At 39.4% G+C, this 18,389-nt stretch overlaps 2 protein-coding genes across 2 annotated transcripts in view; both read right to left on the bottom strand.

Annotated features, from left to right (window-relative positions):
- Positions 1-79: 79 nt before the first annotated feature.
- Positions 80-12,086, bottom strand: clptm1 (CLPTM1 regulator of GABA type A receptor forward trafficking). The gene is made up of 14 exons (XM_069706381.1): positions 11,989-12,086; positions 9,000-9,142; positions 6,816-6,939; positions 6,413-6,571; positions 6,096-6,213; positions 5,888-5,973; positions 5,255-5,375; positions 4,866-5,110; positions 4,567-4,660; positions 4,269-4,459; positions 3,963-4,058; positions 3,537-3,672; positions 2,392-2,559; positions 80-1,294 (listed from the first exon to the last, which is right to left on the bottom strand). The coding sequence occupies exons 1-14, from the start codon at positions 12,037-12,039 to the stop codon at positions 1,128-1,130; spliced, it is 1,899 nt and encodes a 632-aa protein (XP_069562482.1). The 5' UTR covers positions 12,040-12,086; the 3' UTR covers positions 80-1,127.
- Positions 12,087-12,683: 597 nt separating this feature from the next.
- tbcb (tubulin folding cofactor B) overlaps positions 12,684-18,389 on the bottom strand; it is a 170,981-nt gene continuing 165,275 nt past the window's right edge. Inside the window, exons 2-8 of the mRNA XM_069706378.1 lie at positions 17,692-17,736; positions 17,164-17,316; positions 16,856-16,999; positions 16,417-16,513; positions 15,891-16,082; positions 14,814-14,886; positions 12,684-14,695 (exon numbers count right to left, since the gene is read on the bottom strand). Of these exons, the coding sequence (XP_069562479.1) occupies positions 14,581-14,695; positions 14,814-14,886; positions 15,891-16,082; positions 16,417-16,513; positions 16,856-16,999; positions 17,164-17,286 (744 nt within the window). The 5' untranslated portion in view covers positions 17,287-17,316; positions 17,692-17,736 and the 3' untranslated portion in view covers positions 12,684-14,580. The remainder of the gene's footprint in view (positions 14,696-14,813; positions 14,887-15,890; positions 16,083-16,416; positions 16,514-16,855; positions 17,000-17,163; positions 17,317-17,691; positions 17,737-18,389) is intronic.

Below are 18,389 nucleotides of genomic sequence, written 5' to 3'. Positions count from 1 at the left end.
AAGTGAAAAATGCAAAGTTTCATGCAAAAATATTGTTCTGGAACCCAGAGCAGCGAGTAAAAACAAAAACAAAACAAAAAAGCTTTGCATAGACATTTTAAATCACACTTAGTTTTACTATAAACATGAAAGCTCATAAAATTGAATATTTACCAACATGGAACCCTCTTCATCTCAGGATTTACAGCACTCAAAATAATATATATAAAAAAAAAACAGTTGACATTGCATTTCTCCTGACACAAACCTGACTGTCTCCGCTGTGTCTGCTAAGATGATCTGTTGTTGGACTTGCAGGTGAAATAATGTGAAAATCAGACATCCAGCAGAGGAGGGGGAAATAAAAATCAGACTTGCCTCTCGTTACAGTTTTTGACATCGGTATTATTAACAGGATTCTGTACAGTTTGAGGACATACAAAAGAATGATTCAGTGACTGAAAAACAAAAATTAAGTCATTGACAATATTAATATATATATATATTAATACCAACAAGGCTGTTATTTTTTCTGTTCAAGTTTAGAACATTAACCATTAGTTTAAATTCGAGGGTAGTAGTCATTGTCTTGTGGGTAGTGTCCAGCAGGGTCATACACCTCTCTCTTCCTCTACCTCCACTGTGGCTCAGGCTCTTTCCAGTTTCTTCCGGCACTACTCACCAGGTTCCAGGCATCCCGAAACACGGTGCTCACATGGAATGAAAAGAAAAATTCACAAGGAATCTACACAAAGAACAAAAGCAGCACTTGGCCTCTTTTTTTCCCTGTATAATAGAAGTATAACTGCAACCTGTTCCCCCCTCCCAACATTTACTCCAAGACATTGTGACCCTCTGAAAAAAATACAGAACACAGTACATCACATTTTGTTTTACTTCACTTGAACTGCAGAACGAGAGGGCGGGGATGGGCGGGGAACAGAAATAAGAATTTACCAAGTCTACACTGAATATGATTTTCTGTGGATCCACACAGAAATCTGAGGTGTTTTTTTTTTTTTTTTTTTTTTTTTTTTGTAGCGGCATCCATGACAGCTAAATGACGACTCCCCTCCCTGCCTAACTTCCACAAGTCCTCTTCACCACAGCAGTGAGAGCCGGGGAGGAAGATCAGGGCGTGGTCTTCCTCAGTCGTTCTTCTTCTCCCCCTCTGGTTTGTCTGTAATGGCGGCGGGGGCAGCGTCTGCTGTGTTGTTCTGAGCTGGGTCCACTCCGCTGGTACCGAACTCATTGACCCGGTTAGGATCGACCCGATAGATCCAGCGCTGGTAAAGGTAGACGAAGAACACCACATCTGCAGGAGAGGAAACCGAGGTTAGTCCAAGGAGAAACGAGTACAATTCAAATCCATCATTCCCTTAACAACCATTTCATCAAGCAGCAACCTATTTTTACTGACTAAACGTCATCCTTAAACTCAAATAAAACTTGAACTTGGTGATCGTGTAAAGATAAATAATTATGACTGGGCTGCATCAGTGCCGAAGATGATATTTACTACCCAGGAGTGTTCACTTGTACTGTTTTTTTGTGTGAAGGTTAAGATGAACAAATGCTTAAATGTCCTGAAAGGCTTTGAAAGACCTTGTTGTTCTGTATCATTATGTGTCAAGTCGGAAACATCAGAGCTTTCAAAAATATATTAAAGTTGGAATTACAAACAAAACAGTTCCTCTCATATCACGCCAATAATGTGACATGAAGGGGGGTCACATCATGCCTGTGAGTCGGTGTGAGATTGAAAACATAAAAACCTATTCCAACTTAAACCAGTGGATCAAAACTTTTAGATCTTGAGATGGTGGTCCTGATTACTTATAACAGTCTGATTTCTGATGATATGACTCCACACAGATGTGTTTTGTGCTAACATCTGTGGTTCTAGTTTAAATATATTGTATTGAACCCTTTCGCTCTTAATATTTAATTACACTAAAACAGTCCCTGATATATTATTCAGTAATAACAAAGTGCATTATGGAAATCAGTGAGATCTAGTGAGCTGACACTAGGTGGCGTTAAAGGATTAATCTTAGCAAACGCTATGACACACTGAAGGCCAAAGTTCATTTGGTCAGTTGGTGTGGGGTTTGCAGGGAATCAAACACAATGCTGGAGTTGTACACTTTCTATAAAAGGAAAACTAAAGAACCAGAAAGGAAGACAGACTTTCCTTGTAACAAATTCCTCTGGATGAGCTGAATCTGAAAACCACCTCCAGCAAATCACTGCACATCTGAGCTCATCATCCTCAAGCTACAAACTCAATACAGCTCCTCTTCAACACTGGAAGATCACTGTCGTTGTTAAAAGTGATTATTTAACATCCCTTGAAGCTGCTACACTCATAACAAACACAATATATCAACATCCGGACGAGGGAGGACGCACCATCTCTGAGGCATCCTATCCTGTACATCATGGGCATCTTGATGACGAAGGCAAAGAGGTCATCAATAAAGGTATTGAGAGCCTTATAGGTGAGCATCCTCCACGGGAGGTGGGCCACAGATTTCATCTTGTAGTTGATGAATAGCTGTGGCGTCATCGTAATGAAACCTACAAAACCAAAACGGAGAGGAAGGAGCTGGTTAGATAATATAAACAATTTCTTCACCACAGGCAGTAATGTAGCCAGCGGGCAACGCAACCGAGTGTGCCAGCATGAAGTCTATTAATACACAGCACATTAGCAGACGCTGTTGGGAAACTGGGTGCGTAACCATGATGCAAGTGTGAAAACAATAGCTGTGCGTACAGCCACTCAGAGACAGAGTCATCAAGAGATTCTAAAATAATCACACTTATCCCCGGGCTTTAAAATAGATTTACATAAACAGACACAAACACAAGTGTCAGAGGAATCAATAACACACTAAGAGAATAAAATATAAATACATCCAGAGAGAGTTAAGACTGCGCAGACAGGAAGACGTGGAATTATTACCAATACTATATTATGACGAATAAATAAACAAAGACGCATGAAGTGACAATATCCTGCTTCATCTCAAAATCATCATCAATGTTAACAAAATCCAGTTTTCTGATGTCAAATACTTTACTTTTGAACATCTATTTTTTTTTCATATTTTTAAAATAAAACGTTGTAATTGACCTTCAGTGAGGTAGACTTCAGTATTTTTATTTACTGTATTTTATAATCTGTTTATTACATATTTATATAATGCCCAGGTAATTACATGATGTAAACAAGAGAACCATCAGAACTTAGTGAATTCAGTGTGTTCCCTGCATCATTTCATGTACGTGGCTAATTCAAAGGCAGCTACGTTGCACACACTAATCTTTAAGATTCTTTCTAATAGGTTAACACCTCTCCTCCTCCATGATTCAATCTTTTTTTTTTCATAGTGATGCCGATATGTTTTTTTGTTTTAAACAGTACAGCACATCTAGCCCCGTTATTCAGTTCCAACAGCTGACATTCAATGGAAAATGTTCTTCAAAACAAAAAGGACAGACAAGACCAAATTTGAAGTAATGCGGTGTGTAAATGCTTCGGACCAACTTACCAAATGTTAACAAGAAGCCATAGAGCATGCTGAGTACCCATGAGTACCAGCCTTTGTGCTCTACGTACAATAAACTGTAGATCGCGTAGCAGCCGAACAGAGGGTAGAGCAGCCATGATAAGTACTTGAAGGCCATCTGTTCACAGGACAAAAGAGAAAAGAAGCCGTCATGCAACTTTTTATCAGCTGCAAGAAACTGACTCCACTAAAAAAAAAAAAAAATTTACTTATTGCTTTGCTTGTGATGTTTAATTCAGCTTTCTCCACAGAAAAACACTTTGTTAATTTTATCTTCAATGATAAAAGTTCAACATGTTCCATGTGTTATAAAATATAATGCCCCCCCCCCCCTGTATTTTTGAAAGGCAGCTCCTCTGAGTGTGGCGGCTGTTTAGAGAGCTGCAGTTGAGGATTGGTTTCACTTACATCGTCATAGATTTTGGTTGAAGACTGCACATATGTTGACTTGTCTCTGAACACCAATCTTGGGATCACGCCTGCGATTTTGTTCTCTCTGTCCAACTAGAGAAAGACAACAGCAGGTGATTACTGGAATATAGTAGAAGTAGAAATAGAAAGTGCAACGTACAGACTCAGGTTCACGTTTGGATAAGCAACGGGGAAGAAAAGGAAAAGGTGGAAAAACAAATGACTTATCGAATGAGTTCAACTAAATACTGTTAATCAAACAATACTGTGCGTGGAAAAAAAAACGATGTTGTTCTGACTTACTTTGACATCCATGACCTTGGTGATTTTCCACAGGTCAATGAGAAGACCAATGAACACGCTGACCTGCACCACGAAGTTGGTTTCGTTGTCCAGTATGTACAGCAGCACCACGAGAGACTGAAACACTCCAAATATGATGGAGCGCACAGACAGGCCCTCTAGAGACTGTCTGCTGTTCCAAAACTGGATATCTGAGGAGAAGATGGCGCTGAGGTGAAGCAGGTAAACAGACACTGAGCTAACACCTCTTCTGTTCTTAAACGAAGTCCTGACTACAGCCTGGCTGTGGTGATCTTACCATTCTTGAAGGCAAGGAATTCAAAGATGCTGTGCACGATGGAGACAACGATGGTGAGTCCCAGCAGGTACGGGTTGGTTTCCAAAAGCGCCACCTTTAGTTGCAGAGGTAGTAACGCAATGAGTCTCAAAGTTGTGTCCGATCACAAAGTGAACAGGTTACATTGATCGGGTGTATATTGACCCAATCAGTTATTTACCCAATGTATAATGAATACAAAAAAAAATACTTAAATCTCATAACTGAAGAGTTTTTTTTTTTTTAATTTCTAGTTTACTGTCACCACTTTGACCACTTACCTTGACAGAGTCTTGGTCCTCGTCTGACTGCTCGTAGGTGTCCTCAGGGAGGAAATTCCACGGTGAGCGAGCGTTCTGCGCAGCATACAGCTGCCAGCGCCACAATGACAGCGGGCAGTAGCTGAGGCGCAGCGGGAGTTTTGTCAAGGTGTCGTTGATGGGATAGTAGTCCTTCTGAAGGTTCCAGTAGTCATTGAAGTACACAATGGGGTAGTAGTCGCCGCTTACCGCATCAAACTTCACATCTGCACAGGGTAGAAGAGTAGAAATGTCAAACATGATTTTACACTAAACTGCAGTTTCAAGAAAAGTATGTTCATTACCTGGGAATTGTTTTCTGAGAGCTTTAAAAAAAAAAAAAAAAAAAAAAAACATTTAAAGAAACTTACGCTGGTCTAGAGGAGGTGGAACAGAGCCTTTCACCCAGGCTGTGTGGTCATCTACCATGTTGATAGTGAGGTTGGGATGCCAATGGGAGATAATCTCCACTGGACCGTGGCTCTCTGCCCGCTGTTAGGATACACAGGTGATTAAACATGTCAGTGCTAAGAGCAAACAAACAAGAGAAAAACAGAAAGGAAAAGCAACGGATGGTGTATCGTTTATCTAAACTTGTGTCAGAGCTTAATATGTTTTGAAGAGTCTTCAGTAGAAAGATATTTCCAAAGTCCTTACATTTTCCTCTTAAATGCAACATAACTTTGACTGTTAAAATTGTACTTGTGAGTACAAAGCTGGTAGATCTAGTGCAAAAATCCTCTACTAAAGTTAATAACCAAATTAGTGCTAAAATATGTGCATCAAGAAGGCAACCCTGTTGTAAATACATGATGTAGACCAGAAACACAAACTGTCGTATGAAGACCCTGTTGACAAATTGCAAATCTGCACAAAACTAGACCTGGAGTAGAGAGGAACATAAGGAAGTCCAAACATGAAGTTAATCTGAATTTGACTCCGATCACGTTGACATTTATACCACACAGCTCAGCCCCTAAAATAAGATTAATCAAACTATTAACCTTAATCATCTCAGGATCTGCTTCGGTCTCTCCTGTAAGCAGATTCTTGGTCTTCATGAACTTTCTTCTCTTGAATTTATTCAGCACTGAAAGAGTAAAAATAAATAAATAAATAAAGGTAAACGCTTGGAAATGATCACAGATATTATTCTATTATTGTAACTTCTGTTTACATTTGACAAAGTGTGTGTTTTCCACATGTGCTTACTTCTTGTTGCGTGAACTGTTGCCAGTCTGCGATACTGCCCCTTGCGTTTGGGGTCTGGGTGGAATCCACTTTTAGTGAAGTACACGTGCATGTACAGGGAACCGTTCTGCTGCAGCTTCTGCAACCACACAGCAAACAGTAAGAAGTATTCGTCTCAGACAAATACACGTCGACATAACATCTGTCTGCTTCTTTCTTGCCCTTCACCGACATCTAACTCGGCTCCGAAACTAATACCTGTTCCTTCCCACATCCAATTAGTCTGGCACCCCCCCACCAGCACACTGCACCTCGCCTCCATCCCCACTCATCCTAACCTCTGGGATGTCCATCTCCTTGTGGTGCTCATAGCAGCCGTCGCCTTCCTCCCCCGTGTTCCAGTCTCCGTAGACCAGGTCCCTGTGGAACCAGAACAGGGCACCCGTGTTGTTGAAGTCGGAGAACACCTCCTCCAGGGACACGTACACGTACATGTCCTGCAGCACGGTGAGAAAAGAAAAGGTGTTTATGACATTACGGCATCTGGAGAGATCGAGTCAGTTACAGAGAGAGATTACTGAGGTTTGCCGTCCAAATACGTGAGAGGATTAGACTCGGAGGGCTGTTTAAGAATGAAAGGATTCAATTTAATTATACATGTTTAGTAGAACAGCTGACAATGCCGATAAGGCAATGTGAGGTTGTTGTTTTTTTTTAATCAAGAGAGGACAGGTGTGATACCATGAGGGTGTCTTTAGTGAAGAGGTTCCTGCTGGGTACCCTGGGGGCACCGGCTGGCGTGGTGGGGTCAGGAGTGGATGGGCCTCGGCGGAACCAGCTACTGATCGCCCAGATTATGAAGATTCTGGAGGAACAAGTGCAATCACAGTCAGAGGAGAGGAAAAAAAAACATTTAGTAAATGAGGAATTTAAGTCAAGGGAAGAAAAAAAATAATCAAAAGAACAAATATATAAAAGAGGAAAGTGACATTTGTTCGTAAATGGTCAAATACTTGGCACGCTACCGTAAACAATCCTGAGACAAAGCATTTCATTTTGACCCTCTTGAGATGTAAAGCTGTTGGAGTAGTGAAACTACACGGAGGCTAATCAGATTGCAGCGTATTCAGTCAGACTGCATTACATACAGACTTTAAAAGAGATGCCGATCTTGCATCATAAACCGGTGATGGGTCAAAAGAGAAAAACTTTGAAGGAAAAAAAAAAAAGAATAGTCAGTTTCAAGGAAAGACAATATTGCAAAATATGAAAAAAAGAACTGACAAATCTTTTCATTTGTATCTTCCAACCTACCTTTGTATGCTTGTGTTTTTCTTCACTATAAATTTACATCTTTGGTTGGTATTTGTGAAACCACCATAGAAATAATATATTTCCTGATATCGCAGTATAATTTCTAAGGAAGGATTCTTTGTTACACGTGTTTTTGTTAACTTTTACAGCAGGTCAGTGGCACGGCGTTTGTGCAGAACATACATTATTATGTTCATAGCGGATCTTCAGTCTCAGGAATTCAAAATGATATAAAATTCATCAAAAGAACTCGCTTCTGTGTTTAGCCTCCTCCGTCTCATGGCAGACCTTAAAAACTACACTTAATTGACCACAGCTACACAAATTGACCGCAGCTAAATTCTAAAAAAAAAAAAAAATCACATTTATTCATTCACACTCAGACTGCTATGAAATACTTCCTGTAAGCTCCTTTTTCTGAGGTCAGGTGTCGTAAATGTAACCCCTAACAATCAAGCGCCATCTTATATTAAAGATCAAATATTAACAGACCCCTCCGCTTGCTAACAGCTTGCAGGAGCGGAACGGGAGGCGGGGCCTTTATTCATTAGACTCCTCCCCAGTGGAACCGGCTTGCAGTTTGGGTTCAGGAGGCAAACATGCTCTCTGTTTTCAAGCCATTCCTTTTTGATAAATCTTACATTTAGGTCAGGCTAAAATGACCTCGAACCAAATGTTCTCGATGCTCGCCACGTATTTGCCACTACCGCATGTTGTTTTCACATCTCATTTAACGTTGAGACTGTATTGGTATTTTAACACGTTTTAGCATATTCTTTTAATATTTCCTTGGCATTTATATTTTAATGTAGTTGTTATTCGCTCTTTGTAAAGTGTATCGGGATTACGTTTAATGGTGATTTTGCGCTGTAAATTAAATTGAACTGAAATGATTACAAACACTTGAAGAAGGAATATGTAATAATGAAAGACGATACAATTTTCCAGCACATACGCATTTCAAAATCAAAATCCTGAAATGTGTTCAAATGTTCAGTGCCAATGAGTGGGATTTTCAATGGTTAATGCAATATAATCTTTTTGATATAATAAATGGACCTCTTCTTTTACTTGATTGGCTTGCCTAACTGCTTGCCTAAGGCAGGAACCCCAACCAAAGGCTGTCAGTCAAACGAGGTGCCAAAAAAGTACCTCACTGGTTCCGGCTCCAAACGCTGTGCTTCACGTGAGCATTTCTTGTGCAAAATAATCATTACTTCTGAGTTAATGCACATTTTTGCTACACATATTACTCAAAAACTACTGAAATCTACAAACAGTGGGCAGCAATACATGACAGACGTTCTGGCTGCACCTTGCTGATTTACATGTACTCACTTTTTTGGTGCTGGTGCATATATGAATTTTACCAGACAAAAAGTCAGTGGACCGAGGTCTCATTGATTAAGTGAGAAAAAGTGATGGACAGCACGGGATTTTAAAGCCCATGTACCACAATTAGAAAGTAACACCCTCTGAAAGGTGAGTGAGTAAAGTGGATAAAGAACTGAACATTAAGCCCCGTAATCAGAGATCTGTTCATAGATTCGGATCTCTTCTTGTGAAGAACGAGCAAACGTGCCAGATTAATAGACAAAATGAAAAAGTCACCTGAAAAGGACTCCTTTAATGACCTGCCATGCATTCGGTGGTTGTTGCGGCTGCTGCTGCTGCTGCTGAGGGTCCTGTGCATTTTCAGCTGTCTGCACAGTCTGTTCATCTGTTGTTGCAGCAGCAGATCCATTGCTGCTCACCTACAACCGAGAATAGTCACAATCAGTGGAGCCAAAGAAAGTCACAATGATGATGCAGCAATACTAGCAGATAATGACATATGTTAAGTAATAAAGAACAGCTGCATTGGCGGGACAAAGGAGCTAAAAGCCAAAAGATGCTATTTAATTAAGGGGGGCGCTAATGTGTCCTCCATCTCCACTCAAAACAAGGAGTTTACAGTCACGTGTCTAATTTGCATCATTTATGTACAGTAATTGTAAATTGAATGAATTTGGATTTAGACTGTTCTTGTCAATCAAAGCTGTTTTGAAGACATAACACAAGACCGTAGATTTTCTGACGCGTAAGAGAAACCTTAATCCTCTATACCCCACCGCCCGCTGGCGAGTTTGAAAAGCAGGTTTCCTTTAAATAAAATTGCCAAAATTACACATTTTTATCCGAGCCAACCTAATACACCCTATGCAGTTTTGGTGTAGCTTTTATAGCTCTTGTAATGGCCAAAGTCATGGGAGCGTCAGCAGACATATCCAAGATAACTTGTAATCAATACAATCTGTCAATAGTTTGCCGTTTAATGGATTTCCACCCTCCCTGGCTTCATGTAACACCACCACCCCCCCCTTGCAAGGCCACATTCTATTCAAGTCACACAATAGACAAGCGCATACCAAGTCATGAGACTCATTCACTATCTATCTAAACATCTACTCTCCCCTGTTGTCACCAACACAAGGGAGACCAGCGGTTGAAACAAAGCACCTTTGAGATTCCCGTTTAAACAGGTTAGTGTCATTCACGACACCAGTGAACACTGAAAAAGTAAAGGTTTCTGATAAACTGGTGACCGAGCAACATCATAAACAGGAACATTTCAAGGCTATGACTTGGCCCAAAATAGGGCTTTTTCATCCTCACTGCCCTGTCCTGCTGCTGTGTTAAAGTAGAAGCAATTCTATTATCAGAGACATGGATCTGTCTCCTGCAGGGTAATAACCACCACACAGACAGATCGCCAATAAGATCAACCACACAAACAGCTTATCTCCTCCAGTTTAAGACAATAATTTACAATTTACACGCTCTGAACAAGGATTAACCAAGTATTCAGGGTTCAGAGTAAGTCCTTCACACCAGATTGTCAACCGTGTCTGGCAGTAAGAGGGGAGAAAGGTCATATATATCAGTAGTGGACACGGTCTGGTGATGTTTATCACACGTGGTGACAATATATCCACCAGGTGGATTAAAATAATGCGATATAAAGCAGAAAAAGAAGGTTATGAAAACAGGTTTGGTACTTAACGTGTACAAAACAGACAATTTTTCTACTTTTAGAAACGATTCAAGCACAAGAAAAAAAAAAAAAGTAAGTCAAAACTAAATAAACCCTCGTGGTTATATTTGGCTTGCCATTTACTTATCACAGCAATTTCTCTCGACGGAGTCACCCGTGGTGGGCCTCAAGATATATGAACGCTCTCTCTAAAACTAATAGCGCATTTATCCTGACAGAGCATTTTTATTACAAGAGAGACACTTAACTCGTGCTACACGCTCGCAATAATTTTTGGCATGCGTGTATTCACATTAAAATTCGTATCACAGCGCTAAGCACCCGTTTTTCTGGAAGATAAATCCCCGAAGAGCCCATTTAACAACACGCAACTACAAATATTTTCAGAGTCCTTAAAGACATTTTCTGAATATAAAAAAAAAAAAATGCTTGCTACGTGCACAGCATAGATATGTAATCCGTTTTATAAGATGAAACTGTTTTTTTGTTGTTGTTGTTGTTATTGTTTTTAACCTACGTGGTTATAAGAGGCTTTGAGGCATCCAGAAATAATTTCCAAAGTGTGGTGAAATGATATTGTGACTTCAACGTAATAACAATAGACTGGGGGTTAACAATATCTTCAAACTGAAACCATAAAGTCATGTCCTGGATCAATGAGTTGATCGATGGTAGCTTGCTTTGGTCTTCTGCAGGGTACTTTACACACTTGTTTGTTTTATCAATATCTGTGTCACTAGACTTTTTTTAAAATTTTATTTTATTTTTTTATTGAAGGCTTCGAGGATTGAGCAGAAGGAAGTGGTTTCCCTCTGGACAATGATGATTCACGATGACCTTTGGTAACTTGTAAATGAGCATTTTGTCACTCTGGTAAAAGAACCGCTAGTGAGCGACTTAATGACAATAACAAAGTGTAAACACGCCAGTTTAGGAGCATTTTACGAGGTTAATTCATACAAATTTGTCAATTTAAGGAAAAAAAAAAAATAATAAAAAAAAGCCTCTGCTGTGGGGTTTAGAAACTGTACCAAAAGGTTTCCCTTGAAATGACTGAAAGCCAGTATCGTGTGAGGATGTTTAACGGGAGGTCAGAGATGAGAGCTGCCCGAGTCCGGCCTGGTTAGTGAAGCCGAGCTGCGTCGTTCAGGTTCGGGCCTTGCGAGAGCTAACCGACACACTGCAGCACTTCGGCCGCCTCACCGACAACCTAACAAGCCACGTTAACTATAACCCCCCCGTCTCGTTTCACGTCGAGCGTTTGTCTGCAGGTGACATTTGTCCGTCCACACCGCCTCCGGTCCGTTCATCCGGTCGCCGGCACTCCGGATTTCGCAACATATCGTTAACGGCAAAGGAGGTGGTCGTTTAAAAAAAAAAAAAAAAAAAAAAAAAAACCAACCGGCACTGACAACGTCACTGGGGCTCGTGGAGCGATCGGTTTACGCGTTTAAATGTTGACGGTCCCGCACACAAACGTTCAAACAAACAAACCGGGGCCCCTTTCACCCGGACGTGAAAGCCGAAAAGGGACAGCGAGAGTGTCATTCATTTTTTTTTTTTTACCTCGCCGTTGCTCACGGTTTCTTTAGTTGCTTCGCTCTCCTGCGTCGCCATCTTTCGTCGTCTCTATCGCGCACACCACACCACACCGCTGCTGGCTGGGAAACTGGACTCTTGCGTCTCGCGAGAGGTCCGCCGTTGCGTCATTAGAGTGACGTGTTTCTTCAGGAGAGTGATGAAAAATGTGAGGCTGATAAATATTGTAAGAGGCTTTTTTTTTTTTTTTTTTTTTTTTGCTTCAACGAGGCTGATGAAACTGCATGAAATACTGTGCCTCGTCACGCATTTTCTGCCAAGTAACCATAAAATGAAAGCGGTCTAAAAAGGGAAAAGGAACATATATGCCACCATTTACAGTTGGCAAGGAATATAGGAGTTTTTGGTTTTTTTTTCTTCCAGAGTCTTTCACGACACAATTGCAACATGTTTCTTCATAGTCTCATGTCAGATCAGTTGTAAATATATATATATATATAACCACAAATCAGAAAATGTACCTCAGAAATTGTACAACATATGATACTATCTATTCTCTGGCTCAGTACAGACAAAAACTAAAATTAAATGGTTGTATGCCTTCACCAATAGTCCAGTTGCAGTTTATATCCTTCTTTGTCCAGACTCATATAGTATATGTAATGAAGACTTGGATGGAATAAATAAATAAAAAGAAATGAACTCAAGTCTGAGAACCTATATTTACTGGTAAACGGCTTTTATTAATAAGCATAACCCTTTGGCACATAGTGACACCAGCACCTCAAGGATCAAGAGTGTGTTGGTTCTTTAAAGGAACGAGAACAACAATACATGTTCAATGTGTGATAATTACATTACATTTACAATAAAACAAAGGAATGATTAATTTACATTTCTTTAGAGAACAAAACAACAGCATGCTAAGTTTTTTTTTTAACAGCAACACAGAACAAAACATAAAAAAAGGCACACCATTTATTTGAAATGTCAAAAGCTCAGTGTTGTATCGTTGACAGTGGAGAGCAGTAAACATATGAAACCAGAGATAGATTTTACAAGTGTGCTATAGATGGGAAACATAAACTGGTATGTTTCAGAGTTTAACATCACCACCGAATGACCTGTTACTTAAAGATGAATGGATTTGTAATGAAAGGGGTATGTGCTAACAGAGATTATATTTCAACTGTATGAAATTCAATGCATCGTGTTTATATGAAATTGAAGTTAAAAATAGCCAATGCCATGATAGAAATGATTTGAAATTTAATGTTTTTGGGGGAATTTTTGGTAGAACACAAAAAAAAATTCAAACAAGATATTCAACAACAAATTCAACCCTGTTTGATAAAATGTACAGGAGCTACAAATACTCTCTATATCGAAAAGATTATTGGATTTACTCCTTGATGTTGACATATATTTGTAAACGGGTGAGCTCAGTTTAAATTAAGTAGATAATTGGATCTGCTCGGTCAAATTTTAAGCAAAAGAGAAATAGTAAAGTTGTTCCTTTACGTTTCAAATGCAAGCTTCAAAACATGTTTTATTTCAGTCGTTCAATATAACCAGGACACATTTAAATGCAGACTATTTAATTCTTAATGAGCGCAATTCAGTTACAGAAAATGTAAATGGTAATTTCATATTATATTCACTTGGAAAGCTAAAGATGAGTTTGATTTACATTCTACATACAAACACAAAATGAAATTTTTGAAATTAAATGTTGTTTAGAGAGGAAATATTTACCCTTTTATACTTTGGCACACTTATTACAGGCATTTTATGTCTATGTAGAAGGCCATAACTGCAATGTACAGCAAATAGGAGCCAGGACTTTTAATCAAAAAAATGGTGGATGATGGTATCCTCAAAATATAACTGATGGCTGTGCTCCTAAATAGACTATTGAGACTACTGTTGATGTAGATCTATTGCTTTTCTCTTCACCAGTGAATTTCACAAGAACGAAATTTGCCTTCTGAGCTATGGTTTTTAAATAATGACAGGAAGAGGACGTTTCTACAGATTGATAATCAACAATGTCCCTTTCTATTTTAGTGTCAAAGTACGTTAGGGTGAATTTTTCCCTTGTTAATGTTTCACACCTTGGACCACTCTGTCAGTAATTTACAGTCTTCAAAATAATGCTAAAACTAGTTACCTATAAACAGTTACAAATAATCCTCTCTGTATACACTGACATGAACTAAATAAGGAGAAATGAAGTTTTCAACTGTCAAACTGTTTAATTACATAGATCACTCCCAAATTGAGAATGCAATGGGAGCAACAGGTAAGAAAATGACCAAAGCTACGAGGAGTGAGAGACCAGAACTTAACCTTCAAAACGTTGCAACAAAACTTTTATGAAACATTTTTGGTGTGAGCTCCTCTTTTCTGATTATCTTGTATAATGATCATAACCTGAAAGTCACTTCTGTCATGTTGAACTCAAGTTATCGAAATAGAATTTGAGGCTCAAGTGCCTTTGGATCATGCCGAGCAGAGAAGTAGAAACAAAACAAAAAATGTGTTGTATAACAAAATATCTCCATCTTCTCTGCTTGTGATTGGCTCTTGACTTTCAGGACAGACAAAAACTGTGGAGTCCTACATTTCATCTAAACCGTAATCTTCCTCCGGAAAGTCTCCCACAGTCACACTCAAGGGCTTCACAAACCCGCCATACTTGCTTCCACATTCAAAGTATTGCTTTCCTTCAACACTGTGGAGACACAATTAAAAAAAAAAAAAAAAAAAATCAAGGTCAAACACAGGCAAAATCAAGACCAACATCACAGACTTTGTTTTAATATTTAAAAAGAAAGAAAGACTGCTCTTACGTTCCATTGTGTTTTCCCATGGGCTCGTCGTACTTCACACCCACCCAATAGCCCGTCTTAAACTCTGTTGTACCTGCAACAAATACCACACTGTTGTTTATACCAGGTTCATTATTGAAAATCTTCCGTCACCATAAACTGATGAAACTGTAATAACAAGGTACAACTTTCTTTGTTTATTCATCATTATTTACCCATTTTTCGTCACTGTTCTGTATGTGATATGCAAGATTAGAGATTAATATGGCCTTCAACAAGCCATTTTATAACTTCTTCCACTGAACAACCTACCTGAGAAAATGAATTGATTTAAAATTAAATTAGAGGGTGATAATATTCACATCAGGTGAAATGTGAAGGGATTTCTCGGCAGGTTTGATTTAAACAGACTAGGCTTGTCACAATAATTACATAATCACCTGATCGGAATTATTCAAGCTAACCGCAATCATTTTCCTTAATCGAATTAGAATTGTTTTCATTCATCTGTATTAATATAGCCGGATAAAACTAACAGAAATGTCAGTTTGAGGTTTGAATGGAGCTCTTTTAATGATGTCATCTGGTTGCACCCCCTTCTTCTGCTGTGGTTTAAAGGCGTTAAAGGAGAATTAGCACCAACAGATGTTTATCTCAAGGTTTTTCACCTGTAATATTCAACCCGCTGCATTTCAATAAGTGTCTATTGACATTAATGCCATGGATTAAGTTGCAAAACCAAACACCACTGCCAACTAATGGCTCTTCTTCATTAGGTGTATATGTACTATTAATTATTATTTTATCTACATTAAGGGCATAAAATTAATTTAAAAAAAAAAAAGACAAATACATCTTTAATCGCAATTATGTGTATGACAATTAATCATCAACTACGATTTCATGATGGTGACGGCCCTAAAACAGAAAGAGCAGAACTACAATTCCTCCTGCGTTGCCACCTTAGCTTGTGCAATGAGCCTTGGTCACCATAAATTACAACAAAGTGGGTTCTGTTGAAGAGAAAATCCTCAGTAGCACAGGGTTTAAACTTATGTCCTAAAGAAAGTAACCCTGCTAAGCTTTATCCACACTTACCAACATACATGACTGTGCCCAGCTTCGTGGGTTGCCCAGGGATCTGCACTTTGCAGCGGTTGCCAACAGAAAAGGTATCAGCAGCAGCCTTCTCTTCGTCTGCCCGAGCAGCAAGCTCAGCTTTCTTCTTTGCCGTTTCTTCCTCATTGAAGCGGCCAACGCGATTTTTCTTCATGAATGACCTTGCTGAGCCTGAAGGGGAGAAGGTTGGATTGTACTTAACACAGGATACGTCAAAACAGACGGTTAAGAACATGTAACTTTTATCTGATGAAATTATTCAACATGTTAACCATTTATTAATGGCTGGTAAGAAAATTAAAATAAACAGAAACTTGGGTGTTGTTATGATGGAAGCATTGCTTGTGACTAATAATTCGTTCTTATTATTGATTGCTCTATCAATTACTGTGTGCATCCTCTTGATAAATAGTCAATGGTTAATTTATCAACTAATAATCAACATAAATATTCTTTCCAGTAATGGCTCAATTTGGTCATATATATTTAGAATAGCAGGCTGTACCTGATCTCTTAGCATAAGCTTCATCTGAAATCTCAAACTTCTCCACTGTGGAAACATCACTGAACTCGTTCATCTGACCTCCACTTTTGTCAACAACCTGTACAAAGAAATGAGATTCAAGATGACAGGTATAAACATAGCAGTCCTGCATGTAGCTGTATTAGACAATACCTGCCAAAATGTTAGGGTTAGAGAAGCAATGGTAATTATGACAATGAACAATTTATCTGCTGGCACTTTCAAAATATACTTTTGCAGGTGATTGTATAAAGTATCTGTCAGTTGTTTTCAGACAAACAGTTTCTTATTGCTCTCATGAAACCTGATCCAAGACCATAGCTGCCAGCAGGTCCTACTAGGACACTGATTGATCTGAACCACTTTTATTTTATGGCGATATGATAGTGATTTGGGCCACAAATTAAAAGCAGGTACATACATGTATTCTGCAGTCTTCATCCACAGGATATGAGCCGAGCAAAGCTTCATTGTCATCCATTTTCTGTAGAAGCTCGTCAGTGACACTGAACAACTGCAGGTCCATGGAGGAGGTGGGGATGCCCACAATCATCTCCAATTTGCTCTGAGAACAAAACAACAAAATAGTACATGTAACACACCACACCGAGGGCACAAACTACCCATCTCAGTATGAAGAGAGGTTTAGGACAGGAAAAAAAAAAAAAACTCAACCACAGAGCCACCGCGTGTGTCCTCTGAGATGATGTGTAATAAACTGAGTCTTACCTTCATTTCTATTATAGTAATCCCTCTTGCAAACCTGCGATTCACTTCAAAGGAGGAGAGGGTGCTTGTTAGTCGCACATTCACGGTGGGGCTGGTAACTATAGTCACCTCGCTGTCCATCATCCAGTCTGTCGCGACTCTACTGATCAAACGCTGTAAAGAGGAGACAAATAACGTGAACCGATGCCAACATCTCGCAGTCGAAAAACAAACATCGTAGTTGAAATCTACACCAAAACAACTGCGTCAAGCTGTTTTCTTGCCAAGTAATCCAGATGAAAAGCTCAGTGCTGATCTACGAAAACAAAGACTGCGCCCGGTGATGTTGCGCTGTTGATGCCGGACGTGACTCCCGCGTCGGTCTACATTGAGCATGCACCGGCAGCGAAGTTAAAGTTTAACATTTAACGAGGCAAATAACTCGTTTTCTCTCCCGTGTTGTTACAATTTTATCACGTGTGATCGTTAAAGTTAGCAAGCTAGTTTAGCAGCAGCGGAATAGACGAACAGGTTGCGGTAGTTACTTACGAATACGTGTATTTTCTTCGGTAGTATTAAAAAGGTCTTGGGGGGAGGGGGGGGAAACAAACAAACTGTCGACTCGTTTCTGTTTCTACACTTAAACCCAGTGCTGACTATTCCGTTTTAACCACGGTGAGAACAGGGAACAATACCTCGTTGTGCCAGAAAATTACACCGTCAATTCCTGCTACGCCCAGATCTGGAAGCTTCTACCTGCCCCTGACTCGGGAGCGCCAATCACATCGGCGAGCGAATTGGATCAACCAATAGGATTACGATACGAAAGAACGCCCTGAGGAACTGCCTACTTACCGATAGATTGACACGCCCAGTAGCCAATCATCAGACAGGAGTAATTGCAACTGCTGAAATAACCGCACAGTGGCGCTAACGTCGTACATAAACCATCAAGACTGAGAAAAGAAAGTTTTATTTCAAATATGTTGACCGAGAGATTCAGTCCGACATTTGAAATAAGAAAACACGGTATCGTATATTACTGTCGGTTACTATAATTACCATGTTTGGGCCCAACTTTAACAAAGGTCCATACATAATGCAGTTTATGGTTATAGATGTGAAATAATATTGCAGCAATTTGAAAACATTTTTGTGAGGACTACAGTCTGTCTGAACTGTATTTTAACTTATTTTGTCTCTCGGTGTTTGACAAAAAAACAAACTGATATTACAAAATAACTCCC

The sequence above is a fragment of the Brachyistius frenatus genome, unplaced genomic scaffold, assembly GCF_029030835.1.
Source record: "Brachyistius frenatus isolate BFR_SWC_R1_liver_20210118 unplaced genomic scaffold, ASM2903083v1 Contig_62, whole genome shotgun sequence".
In the NCBI taxonomy this organism is placed as follows: domain Eukaryota; kingdom Metazoa; phylum Chordata; class Actinopteri; family Embiotocidae; genus Brachyistius; species Brachyistius frenatus.
This window is presented reverse-complemented; position numbering and strand designations above follow the sequence as displayed.